This window comes from Molothrus aeneus, chromosome 31 (assembly GCF_037042795.1).
Source record: "Molothrus aeneus isolate 106 chromosome 31, BPBGC_Maene_1.0, whole genome shotgun sequence".
Lineage (NCBI taxonomy): Eukaryota > Metazoa > Chordata > Aves > Passeriformes > Icteridae > Molothrus > Molothrus aeneus.
Window position 1 is genome coordinate 3,120,527 of NC_089676.1, and position 12,999 is coordinate 3,133,525.

The 12,999-nt window shown below is 58.5% G+C and overlaps 1 protein-coding gene across 1 annotated transcript in view; it reads left to right on the plus strand.

Annotated features, from left to right (window-relative positions):
• The window catches only part of ARHGEF11 (Rho guanine nucleotide exchange factor 11), a 36,523-nt gene that overhangs the window by 15,071 nt on the left and 8,453 nt on the right, over window positions 1–12,999 (plus strand). The window contains exons 16-29 of the mRNA XM_066568048.1: window positions 661–810; window positions 1,545–1,568; window positions 1,804–1,957; window positions 2,245–2,329; window positions 2,775–2,804; window positions 3,679–3,808; window positions 5,378–5,554; window positions 6,189–6,236; window positions 6,586–6,881; window positions 8,090–8,236; window positions 8,919–9,001; window positions 9,594–9,719; window positions 10,503–10,620; window positions 12,186–12,364. Coding sequence (XP_066424145.1) covers window positions 661–810; window positions 1,545–1,568; window positions 1,804–1,957; window positions 2,245–2,329; window positions 2,775–2,804; window positions 3,679–3,808; window positions 5,378–5,554; window positions 6,189–6,236; window positions 6,586–6,881; window positions 8,090–8,236; window positions 8,919–9,001; window positions 9,594–9,719; window positions 10,503–10,620; window positions 12,186–12,364 — 1,747 coding nt within the window. The remainder of the gene's footprint in view (window positions 1–660; window positions 811–1,544; window positions 1,569–1,803; window positions 1,958–2,244; window positions 2,330–2,774; window positions 2,805–3,678; window positions 3,809–5,377; window positions 5,555–6,188; window positions 6,237–6,585; window positions 6,882–8,089; window positions 8,237–8,918; window positions 9,002–9,593; window positions 9,720–10,502; window positions 10,621–12,185; window positions 12,365–12,999) is intronic.

Below are 12,999 nucleotides of genomic sequence, written 5' to 3' on the forward strand. Positions count from 1 at the left end.
AATTCCGGGAGCTCCCCGGCCCTTTTTGGGGCAGAACCTCAGGAGAACCCCGGATTTTGGGAGGTTTTGCGCCTCCCAATCCCGTTTTTCTTTTCTGCTCTTTCCCAGCAGAATCTGAGGAAAATCCCACATTTGGGGAATTTCAGGAGTTCCCCATCCTCTTGTTTTTGGCTTTTCCCACACATCCAAGGGGAAAATCGGGAATTTCAGGAATTCCTTTCTTTCCTTATCCCACTTGTTTTGCTCTTCCCAGAGAACCAAGCAGAAAATCCCAAATTTTGGGAATTTTGGGACTTTCTGGGTGTCCCAATCCTGTTTTTTTAGCTTTTCCCAGAGAGCCAAGTGGGACATTCCAGACTTTGGGAATGTTGGGAATTCCGGGAGCTCCTGATCCCGTTTTTTTTTTGGCTTTTCCCAGAGAGCCAAGCAGGACATCCCGAATTTTGGGAATGTTGGGAATCCCAGGAGTTCCCGATCCCATTTTTTTTTAGCTTTTCCTGGGGAGCCAATCGGGACATCCGGGATTTCGGGAACGCTGGGAATGCCGGCAGTTCCCGATCCCGTTTTTTTTTGGCTTTTCCCGGGGAGCCGAGCGGGGCGTCCGGGATTTCGGGAATTTTGGGAATGCCGGCAGTTCCCGATCCCGTTTTCCCCGGCCAGGACGAAGCGCACGCTGGGGCTGGGCAGCCTCTATGGGGAGAACGAGCTGCAGGAGCTGGAGCTGGGGAACGGCCCCCGGGAGAGCCCGGAACGGCGCGAGAGGGAGCGGCAGCTGGCGGAGAGGCAGCTGGGGCACCTCGGGGACATCCTGTGAGCATTGGGAATGTTGGGAATTCACTATGGGATCATTCATTGGGATCATTGGGGTCATTGGGATCATTGGGAGAGGCAGCTGGGGCACCTCGGGGACATCCTGTGAGTGTGGGGAATTCCTTATGGGATCGTTGGGAATTCACTATGGGATTGTTGGGAATTCCTTATGGGATCACTGGGAGAGGCAGCTGGGGCACCTCGGGGACATCCTGTGAGCGATGGGAATGTTGGGAATTCACTATGGGATCGTTGGGAATTCACTATGGGATCATTGGGAGAGGCAGCTGGGGCACCTCGGGGACATCCTGTGAGCATTGGGAATGTTGGGAATTCCTTATGGGATCATTCATTGGGATCCCTTATGGGATCACTGCAACAGGGAGAGGCAGCTGGGGCACCTCAGGGACATCCTGTGAGTGTGGGGAATTCCTTATGGGATCGTTGGGAATTCACTATGGGATCATTGGGAGAGGCAGCTGGGGCACCTCGCGGACGTCCTGTGAGGGTTTGGGATTTGGGAATTCCTGATGGGATCACTGGGAATTGCTATGGGAATTGGGAATTCCTGGTGGGTTCCTCGGGAACTCCTGACGGGATTGGCGCCTCGGGGACATCCTGTGATAATTCGGGAATTCCTGATGGGATTCGGGGCTGCAGTGGGAATTTTGGGGTTGGGAACGGGGATGTGGGATTGGGAATGGAAGAATCCAAGGAATTTCCTTTTCCCACAGCTCCAAGTACGAGGAGGAGCGGAGGTGAGCGGATCCAGTGGGAAAAAACCCCAGGAATTTGGACATTCCCAGTTTTCCCTGTGGAATCTCTTTCCCCCCTTTTTCCCTTCCGTCTTTTCCCTCCATTCCCAGTTTTCCCCGGGGATCCTTTCCCCGGAATTCCCAATTTTCCCAGTTTTCCCAGCGGATCTGGGCCCCCGGGGATCCCGGGGATCCCGGGAATTCTGCCCGTCCCACCCTCTGGAATTCTCTCTCCCAGCTCCCCCATGGCCTTCGCCCTCAGCACCTTCATGGCCCACGCCGGGATCCGGCCCCGGGAGTTCCGGGAATCCCGGGAATGCCGCAATCCCGGCGCCCCCGAGAAGCTCCCGGACAAGGACAAGTGGCTGCCCTTCTTCCCCAAGGCCAAAAAGGTGGGAATGGCCCGGGATTCCCGGGAATTCCCCGGAATTCCAGGGAGCAGCTCTGGGGGGAGAGCCCAGGGCACCGACCCGGGGCTTTCAGGGGGGATCCCGGGAATTTTCACCCAAATCCTGGGAATTTCAGACCTGAATCCTGGGATTTATTGACCCAAATCCTGGGATTCGGGGTTCAGGATGGGAAATTGGGGATTTGGGCTGGGAAATTGGGGATGGGGATTCGGGATTTGGGCTGGGGAGTCCCCGGGATTCCGAGCGATTCCAGGATTTTTTCCCAACAGAGCAGCAGCTCCAGGAAGGAGAAGGAGCAGAGGCAGAACCCGATCCTGAAATACATCGGGAAACCCCGGAGCTCCTCCCAGAGCAGTGAGTGAGCCCGGAATGCTGGGAAAATCCGGGAAAATCCGGGAAAATCCCGGGAACAGCCCGGCCCCAGCACGCCTGGGATTCCTGGGGATTTCCTGGGAATTTCTTGGGATTTTACAGGGATTTTCTTGAGATTTTTCTGGAATTTTCCAGGGATATTTTCCTGGGATTTTCCTGGAATTTTCTCAGCATTTTCCTTAGGATTTTCTTGGGAATATCCCAGGATTTTCTTGGGACTCTCCTTGGATTTTCCTGGGATTCTCCAGAGATTTTCCCAGCATTTTCCCTGGAATTCCCCAAATTCCCCTGGAATTCCCCGATCCCAGCCTCATTCCCGCATTCCCATCCCGGTTTTTTTTTCCGTTCTCATCCCATCAGCATTCCCGAATTCCCGGTTTTCCCCCGGGGATTTTGGGAATTCTGACGCCTCCTCTTTGTTTTCCAGCATTTCATGTCCCCCTGTCCCCTGCTGAAGGTAAAAATTCCCAATTTTTTGTTGCTTTTCCTTCATTTTTCTGTCATTGTTTTCCCTTGGTTTTGGGGTTTCTTCCCATTTTTTCTTCCCTGATGAAATTCCTGGGAACTCTGGGGTTTGGGGGGGTTGGGATTTGGGAATTTGGGAATTTGGGATTTAGGAGGGAATTTGGGGGTTTAGGATGTAGGAAGGGAGCTCGGGTTTTAGGACGGGAAATTCAGAATTCAGGATCGGAAATCTGCGATTTGCAATGGGAATTTAAGATGGGAATTTTGGCATTTAGGATCAGGAATTCGGGATTTGGGAAGGGAATTTTGGGGATTTAGGATCAGGAATCCGGGATTTGGGCTGGGAAATTCAGGATTTAGGCTGGGAATTTGGGGATTCTAGGGTCAGGGATTCGGGATCCAGGGTCAGGAATTCAGGATCTAGGCTGGGAATTTCGGGATTTTAGGGTCAGGGATGTGGGATTTAGGCTGGGAATTTTGGGGATTTAGGATCAGGAATTCAGGCTTTAGGCAGGGAGTTTTGGGATTTTGGGGTCAGGATTTTGGGATCCGGGATCAGGAATTCGGGCTTTAGGCAGGGAATTTCGGGGATTTAGGATCAGGAATTCAGGCTTTAGGCAGGGAGTTTTGGGATTTTGGGGTCAGGGATTTTGGGATCCGGGGTCAGGAATTCAGGCTTTAGGCAGGGAATTTTGGGGATTTAGGATCAGGAATTCGGGCTTTAGGCAGGGAATTTTGGGGATTTAGGATCAGGAATTCGGGCTTTAGGCAGGGAGTTTCGGGATTTTGGGGTCAGGATTTTGGGATCCGGGGTCAGGAGCTGCCGGTGTGGCGCCCCCAGCTCCCGGCGCTGCGTTTCCCAGCAGTGAGGCCGGGGAACGTGCGGACGATGATCCAGCACTTCGAGAACAGCCACGGGGAGCCCCCGGAGCCGGGCGGGGCCGAGCAGCGCCTGAGCACCGGCAGCGTCCCCGAGGAGCTGCTGGACCCCGGCAGGTGCGGCCGCCGCGGCCGGGACGGTTCCCCAGGGCCCGGGGCCCTCCCCACAGCTCCCGACAGCTCCCCAGGCCCACAGCTCCCGACAGCTCCCATGGCCCGCAGCTCCCGACAGCTCCTCACAGCCCGGGGCTCTCCCCACAGCTCCCGACAGCTCCCATGGCCCGCAGCTCCTGACAGCTCCCCACAGCCCGGGGCTCCCACAGCTCCCGACAGCCCGGGGCTCTCCCCACAGCTCCCGACAGCCATCCCCACAGCTCCTGACAGCTCCCATGGCCCGCAGCTCCCGACAGCTCCTCACAGCCCGGGGCTCTCCCGACAGCCCGGGGCTCCCACAGCTCCCGACAGCTCCCATGGCCCGCAGCTCCCGACAGCTCCCATGGCCCGCAGCTCCCCACAGCTCCCGACAGCCCGGGGCTCCCACAGCTCCCGACAGCTCCCATGGCCCGCAGCTCCCGACAGCTCCCATGGCCCACAGCTCCTGAGAGCTCCCATGGCCCGCAGCTCCCGACAGCTCCCATGGCCCACAGCTCCCGACAGCCCGGGGCTCTCCCCACAGCTCCCGACAGCTCCCATGGCCCACAGCTCCTCACAGCTCCCGACAGCCCGGGGCCCTCCCCACAGCTCCCGACAGCTCCCCAGGCCCACAGCTCCCGACAGCTCCCGACAGCCCGGGGCTCCCCACAGCTCCCGACAGCTCCCCAGGCCCACAGCTCCCGACAGCTCCCATGGCCCACAGCTCCCCACAGCCCGGGGTTCTCCCCACAGCTCCCCACAGCCCGGGGCTCCCCCCACAGCCCGGGGCTCCCCACAGCTCCCGACAGCTCCCATGGCCCACAGCTCCCGACAGCCCGGGGCTCCCCACAGCTCCTGACAGCCCGGGGCTCTCCCCACAGCTCCCCACAGCTCCCATGGCCCGCAGCTCCTGACAGCTCCCGACAGCCCGGGGCTCCCCACAGCTCCCGACAGCTCCCATGGCCCACAGCTCCCGACAGCCCGGGGCTCTCCCCACAGCCCGGGGCTCTCCCCACAGCTCCCCACAGCCCGGGGCTCCCCACAGCTCCCGACAGCTCCCATGGCCCGCAGCTCCCGACAGCCCAAGGCTTCTCACAGCTCCCCACAGCCCAAGGCTCCCCACGGCCGGGGCTCTGCGCCCAGACACCGTGCCTGCCCCGAATCCCGGTATTTTTTGCCCCAATTCCCACCATTTTCCCCCCCGCATTTCCCCGCCGTGCAGCAGCTCCCGGTGCGAGGTGCGCCTGATTTCTCCCGTGAATCCCGGGATTTTTTGCTGTAATTCCCGGGTATTTTTTGCCGTAATTCCCGGGGATTTTTGCCGTAATTCCCGGTATTTTTTGCCCCAATTCCCACCATTTTCCCCCGCATTTCCCCGCCGTGCAGCAGCTCCCGGTGCGAGGTGCGCCTGATTTCTCCCATGAATCCCGGTATTTTTTGCCGTAATTCCCGGTATTTTTTGCCCCAATTCCCGGGGATTTTTTGCCCCGAATCCCGGTATTTTTTGCCCCAATTCCCACCGTTTCCCCCCCGCATTTCCCCGCCGTGCAGCAGCTCCCGGTGCGAGGTGCGCCTGGGCCGCTCGGAGTCGCTCAAGGGCCGGGAGGAGCTGCGGCGCTCGCGGCGCTCGGAGCTGGTGCCGCGCTCCCGCAGCGACGTGGACATGGACGCGGGCAGCGACACCCCCCGGCTGCACTCCGCCTCCTCCTCCGCCTCCAGCCTCTCCAACAGGTGGGCATCCCCCAAACCCCGCAATCCCCGGAATCCCCGGGCGCCCCGAGCCCCGGGTCTGCCGTGACGGGGCTCCGGGAACGGAGTACGGGGAGGTGGGAGCGTTCGGATCTGGGGAATTTGGGATTTCGGGGGGTTTTTGGGGAATTCTTACGCCTCCGGACCCTCCAACAGGTGGGAAATCCTGGAATTCCCGGGGAGCCCAGCCCCAGGTTTTGGGGTTTGGGATGGAAATCTTGGAAAGGAAGGGAAATTGGGATCGGGGGAAGTTTGGGACTTGGGGTTTTTTGGGAAGGGCTTTGCAGCTTCTCCAGCAGGTGGGAATTCCCAGAAATCCCGGAATTGCTGGAATCCCAGATTTTGGAGTTTGGGACGGAAGTCTTGGAAAGGAGGGGAAATTGGGAGCGGGGGAAGTTTGGGATTTGGGGTTTTTGGGAATGGGATTTAGGGCGTTGGAAGGAGGGAGGGGTTTTTTTTCCTTCAGGTCCCAAATTCCTGAAGGATCCATGGAAAAATCCATGGAATTAACAGGGTTTGGGGTTGAATCCCTGGATTTCGAGGGTGAGCTCACCAGGATGGGGGAAACCTTGGGATTTGGGCACACCCCAGGGGAATTTTTCCGTTCTTTTCCCAGATCCCTGGAAAACCCCACCCCCCCCTACACGCCAAAGATGGGGCGCAGGTGAGCGACCCCCCCTGGAATTCCCATTCCCACTTGGCCCATTTTTCCCTCTTCTTTCCCCATTTTTCCCTCTTTTTCCCCATTTTTTCCCCTCATTCTTTCTCCATTTTTCCCTTTCTTTCCCCATTGTTTCCCTCATTCTTTCCCCATTTATCCCTCTTTTTTCCCTTTTCCCCAAAATTTCCTCCATTTTTCCCCCTTCTTTCCCCATTTCCCCCGAGTTTCCCCCAAATTCCCCCCAAAATTTCCCCCCTTTTCCCCCAATTTTCCCCCCAGATTTCCCCCCAAATTTCCCCCCAATCTTCTGCCCCTTTTCCCTCCCAAATTTCCCCATTTTCCCCATTTCCAGGAGCATGGATTCTCCCAGCCTGGGCTTCGGGGCCGACGCTTTCCTCCCGCACCTCCTGGAGGACGAGCAGGGCCCGGGCCCCGACCTGGAGGCGGATCCCGAATCCCAGAGCGCGCAGAATTCCCAAAGCTGCCAGGGCTGGCAGCAGCCGAGCTCCCCCGGCAGCGGCCAGGGCTGGCAGCAGCAGCAGCAGCAGCCGAGCCCCAGCGGCGCCCAGAGCTGGCAGCACTCGGTGAGCCGGGAGCTGCTGGGCAGCCTCAGCCAGCGCGAGGTGGATCGGCAGGAGGTCATCAACGGTGCGGGAATGCCGGGAATGCCGGGGAATGGCGGGAAATGTGGGGAATGCGGGAATGCCGGGAATGCCGGGAATGGCAGGGAATGCCAGGGAATGCCAGGGAATGGCGGGAATGCCGGGGAATGCCAGGGAATGCCCGGGAATGCCAGGGAATGCCAGGGAATGCCGGGGAATGCCGGGAAATGCTGGGGAATGCCAGGGAATGCCCGGGGAATGCCGGGGAATGCTGGGGAATGCCAGGGAATGCGGGAATGCCAGGGAATGGCGGGAATGCCAGGGAATGCCGGGAATGCCGGGGAAATGCGGGAATGCCAGGGAATGGCGGGAATGCCAGGGAATGCCCGGGGAATGCCAGGGAATGCGGGAATGCCAGGGAATGCCAGGGAATGCCGGGAATGCCAGGGAATGCCGGGGAATGCTGGGAATGCCGGGGAATGCCGGGGAATGCCAGGGAATGCCAGGGAATGCCAGGGAATGCCAGGGAATGGCGGGAATGGCGGGAATGCCAGGGAATGGCGGGGAATGCCGGGAAATGGCGGGAAATGCCAGGGAATGCCAGGGAATGCCAGGGAATGGCGGGAATGGCGGGAAATGCCCGGGGAATGCCAGGGAATGGCGGGAATGCCCGGGAAACGCGGGAAATGCCGGGAAATGGCGGGAATGCCGGGAAATGTGGGGAATGCGGGAATGCCGGGGAATGCGGGAATGCAGGAATGCCCGGAAATGCAGGAAATGCGGGAATGTGGGAATGCCGGGAAAGGCGGGAAATGTGGGGAATGCGGGAATGCCGGGGAATGCGGGAATGCCAGAGGCTGCTTCTGGGGGGAGCACTCCTGGGATCTGGGGGCTCATTCCCAGTTCCATGCTGGGTTTGGGGTCTCACTCCCGGGATCTGGGATCCCATTCCCGTTTTTTTTCCCAGGATTTGGGGCTGGGTTTGGGATTTTGGGTGTTGGGTTCTGCTCTGGGGGCTGCTTTCGGAATAGGACATCCCCAATGTCCCCTGTGCTGTCCCAGCTGTGTCCCCAATGTGTCCCCAATGTCCCCCCAGAGCTGTTTGTCACCGAGCTGTCCCACCTGCGCATCCTGCGTGTTCTGGATTTGCTTTTCTTCCAACGCCTGCGCCGGGCTGCTTTCGGAATAGGACATCCCCAATGTCCCCTGTGCTGTCCCAGCTGTGTCCCCAATGTGTCCCCAATGTCCCCCCAGAGCTGTTTGTCACCGAGCTGTCCCACCTGCGCATCCTGCGTGTTCTGGATTTGCTTTTCTTCCAACGCCTGCGCCGGGAGCAGCTCCTGAGCCGGGAGGAGCTGGGGCTGCTCTTCCCCAACCTGCCCGACCTCATCGACGTGCACAGTGAGAAAGCCCCAAAATCCTGAAATCCCGAATCCCTGAAATCCCAAAATCCTGAAATCCCAAATCCCCAAAATCCTGAGATCCCGAATCCCTGAAATCCCAAATCCCTGAAATCCCAAATCCCTGAAACCCCAAAATCCTGAAATCCCAGATCCCCAAAATCCCAAATCCCCAAAATCCCAAAATCCTGAAATCCCAAAATCCTGAAATCCCGAATCCCTGAAATCCCAAAATCCTGAAATCCCAAATCCCCAAAACCCTGAAATTCTAAATTTACCTCCCTTTTCCCTCCTTTTCCCATCTTTTTTGCCTCCCCTCTTCCCATTCCTTTTCCCCTTTTTCCCCCACTCCTTTTCCCATTCCTTTCTCTCTTTTTTCCCATTCCTTTATCACTCTTTTTCCCTCTTTTCCCCCTTTTTCCCCTTTGCCCCCTTTTCCCCCCTTTTACCCTTTTCCCCCCTTTTCCCCTTTTTCCCCATTCCTTTTCCCATTCCTTTCTCTCTTTTTCCCCCACTCCTTTTCCCTACTCTTTTCCCCCCTTTTCCCCTTTTTTCCCCTTTTTCCCCCACTCCTTTTCCCTACTCTTTTCCCCCCTTTTCCCCTTTTTCCCCCACTCCTTTTCCCACTCCTTTTCCCTACTCTTTTCCCCCCTCCCTTTTCCCATTCCTTTCCCCATTCCCAGGCTCCCTGTGGGAATCCATGCGGCGGCTCCGGGAGGAGCAGGGTCCCATCATCGGCGACATCGGGGACCTGATGCTGGCCCGGGTAGGGCAGACCCCGGCCCTCCCTCCCTCCTGGGCCACGGAGCCGCGGGGGCGTTTGGGGAACCCCGGGGGCGTTTGGGGAACCCTGGGGGCATTTGGGGAACCCCGGGGGCGTTTGGGGAACCCTGGGGGCATTTGGGAACCCTGGGGGCATTTTGGGAACCCCGGGGCATTTGGGAACCCCGGGGGCGTTTGGGGAACCCCGGGGCATTTGGGGAACCGCGGGGGCGTTTGGGGAACCCTGGGGGCATTTGGGGAACCGCGGGGGCGTTTGGGAACCCCGGGGGCGTTTGGGGAACCCTGGGGGCATTTGGGGAACCCCGGGGGCATTTGGGAACCCCGGGGGCATTTGGGAACCCTGGGGGCATTTGGGGAACCCCGGGGGCGTTTGGGGAACCCTGGGGGCATTTGGGGAACCCCGGGGGCGTTTGGGGAACCCCGGGGGCGTTTGGGGAACCCCGGGGGCATTTGGGGAACCCCAGGGGGCATTTGGGGAACCCCGGGGGCGTTTGGGGAACCCGGGGGCATTTGGGGAACCCGGGGGCATTTGGGGAACCCGGGAGTGCCAATCCCGGCTTTCCCGGCGTTCCCAGTTCGAGGGCGCTGCCAAGGAGGAATTCCAGCGCGTGGCCGCCGCCTTCTGCTCCTCGCAGTCGATCGCGCTGGAGCTGATCCGCACCAAGCAGCGCAAGGAGAGCAGGTTCCAGCTCTTCATGCAGGTCCGGGCCCTCCCGAGGGAACTCCTGCCTCTTTTACCTTTTCCTACCTTTTTTACCTTTATTTCCACCTTTCCTTCCCCACTTCCAGCTCTTCATGCAGGTCTGGGACTTCCCAGAGGGAACTCCTGCCTCTTTTACCTTTTCCCACCTTTTTTACCTTTATCTCCACCTTTTATTTCCCTTTTCCCCCTGCCCCTGATTTTTTCCCCATCTTCTCTTTCCCCATTTATTTCCCCCAGTTTTCCCTGCGGCGGGGTCAGGAATTCTGGGATTTGAGGATTTCCTTGGTTTGGCTCACTGAGGGTTCTGGGATTTGGGGAACCGGTGGGGTCGGGAACTTCAGGACTCGGGGAACCAATGGGGTCGGGAATTTCAGGATTTCAGGGTTCTGGAAACCAATGGGGTGAGGAATTCGGGGATTTGGGGAACCAGTGGGATCAGGAACTCTGGGATTTGGGGAACCAGTGGGATCAGGAACTCTGGGATCTGAGGAACCGATAGGGTGAGGAATTTCAGGATTCCAGGATTTGAGGATTTGGGGAACCAGTGGGGTCAGGAATTTCAGGATTCCTGGATTTGGGGAGCCAGAGGGATCAGGAACTCTGGGATTTGGGGAAGCCATGGGATGAGGAATTTCAGGATTCCAGGATTTGGGGAGCCAGAGGGATCAGGAGCTCTGGGATTTGGGGAAACCATGGGGTGAGGAATTCCGGGATTTGGGGAAGCCATGGGGTGAGGAATTCCGGGATGTTGGGAAGAAGGGGGTTCTGGAATTCCCTGCAGGAGGCCGAGAGCAACCCGCAGTGCCGGCGGCTGCAGCTGAAGGATCTGCTGATCGCCGAGATGCAGCGCCTGACCAAGTACCCGCTGCTGCTGGAGAACGTCATCAAGTGCACCCCGGGTAGGGACGGAGCGCCCGGGGCCTTCCCCGCCAAACCCTGCCCACCCCTGTTCACCCCCTGCCCACCCCTGTTCACCCCCTGCTCACCCCTGTTCACCCCCTGTTCACCCCTTGTTCATCCCCTGTTCACCCCCTGCTCATCCCCTGCTCACCCCCTGTTCACCCCTGTTCATCCCTGTTCATCCCCTGCTCATCCCCTGTTCACCCCTGTTCATCCCTGTTCACCCCTTGTTCATCCCCTGCTCATCCCCTGTTCACCCCTTGTTCATCCCCTGCTCATCCCCTGTTCACCCCTTGTTCACCCCCTGTTCACCCCTGTTCATCCCTGTTCACCCCCTGCCCACCCCTGTTCACCCCTGCTCATCCCCTGTTCACCCCTGCCCACCCCTGTTCACCCCTTGTTCACCCCTGTTCACCCCTGCTCATCCCCTGCTCATCCCCTGTTCACCCCCTGTTCACCCCTGTTCACCCCTGCCCACCCCTGCTCACCCCTGCCCACCCCTGTTCACCCCTTGTTCATCCCTTGTTCACCCCTGTTCACCCCTGTTCACCCCCTGCCCACCCCTGTTCACCCCCTGCCCATCCCCTGTTCATCCCCCGGTTTGCCCTGTAAATTCCATGGTTTGCCCTGGATTTTCCCTGGTTTGCCCTGTAAATTCCATGGTTTTCCCTGCATTTTCCATGGTTTGCCCTGCTTTTCCCCACCATTTTTCCCTGGATCTTTCCATGGGTTTTTCCCGTTATCCCATGGGTTTTTCCCACCATTTTTCCCCTGGATCTTTCCATGGGTTTTTCCCGTTATCCCATGGGTTTTTCCCTGGATTTTCCCCATTTTTCCCCACCATTTTTTCCCTGGATCTTTCCATGGTTTTTCCCGTTATCCCATGGGTTTTTCCCTGGATTTCCCCCGTTCCCAGCGGGCTCCCTGGAGCAGGAGAAGCTGTGCCCATTACCACCCCCATTTTTCCCCTACTAATGCCCTTTTTTCCCCTGGATTTCTCCCTGGATTTTCCCCATTTTCCCCATTATCCCATGGATTTTCCCCTGGATTTTCCCCATTATCCCATGGATTTTCCCCTGGATTTTCCCCTGGATTTCCCCCATTATCCATGGATTTTCCCCATTCCCAGGGGGCTCTGCAGAGCAGCAGAAGCTGCTCCGTGCCCGGGAGCAGAGCCGGAATATGCTGCGGGTGTGGGATCAATGATCTCAATCCCATTTTTCCCTGGATTTTCCCCTGGATTTTCCCCATTATCCCATGGATTTTCCCCTGGATTTTCCCCTGGATTTCCCCCATTATGCCATGGATTTTCCCCTGGATTTCCCCCATTATCCCATGGATCTTCCCCTGGATTTTCCCCTGGATTTCCCCCATTATCCATGGATTTCCTGTTCCCAGGGGGCTCGGCAGAGCAGCAGAAGCTGCCCCATGCCCGGGAGCAGAGCCGGGACGTGCTGCGGGTGTGGGATCAATGACAATCCCGTTTTCCCCCGTTATCCCCTGGATTTTCCCCTGGATTTCCCCCATTATCCCATGGATTTTCCCCTGCATTTCCTGTTCCCAGGGGGCTCGGCAGAGCAGCAGAAGCTGCTCCGTGCCCGGGAGCAGAGCCGGGACGTGCTGCGGGCGGTGAACGAGGCCGTGCGCCGCGCCGAGAACCGGCAGCGCCTGCAGGAGCACCAGCGGCGCTTGGACACCTCGGCCCTGGAGAGGACCAGCAACCCCCTGGCCGCGGAATTCCGGGTACCCTGCCCGTTCTCCTGGGAAAACGGGGGCTCCTGGGGGCCCGGGGCTGCTGCTGCTGCGCCCAGACGGCCTTGGGGACCCGCGGGGTTTAAGGGAACCCCCATTGTTCCGTGGGAATCCCCATTTCCGCACCCTGTCCTTCCATGGGAATCCCCATTTCCACACCCTGGCTTTCCATGGGGAGCAAACCCTGGCTTTTAAGGGAATCTCCCATTTTTCCATGGGAATCCCCATTTCCGCACCCTGGCTTTCCATGGGGAACAAACCCTGGATTTTAAGGGAATCTCCCATTTTTCCATGGGAATCCCCATTTCCGCACCCTGTCCTTCCATGGGAATCCCCATTTCTGCACCCTGCCCTTCCATGGGGAGCAAACCCTGGCTTTTAAGGGAATCTCCCATTGTTCCGTGGGAATCCCCATTTCCGCACCCTGTCCTTCCATGGGAATCCCCATTTCTGCACCCTGCCCTTCCATGGGGAACAAACCCTGGATTTTATGGGAATCCCCCATTGTTCCGTGGGAATCCCCATTTCTGCACCCTGTCCTTCCATGGGAATCCCCATTTCCGCACCCTGTCCTTCCATGGGAATCCCCATTTCTGCACCCTGCCCTTCCATGGGGAACAAACCCT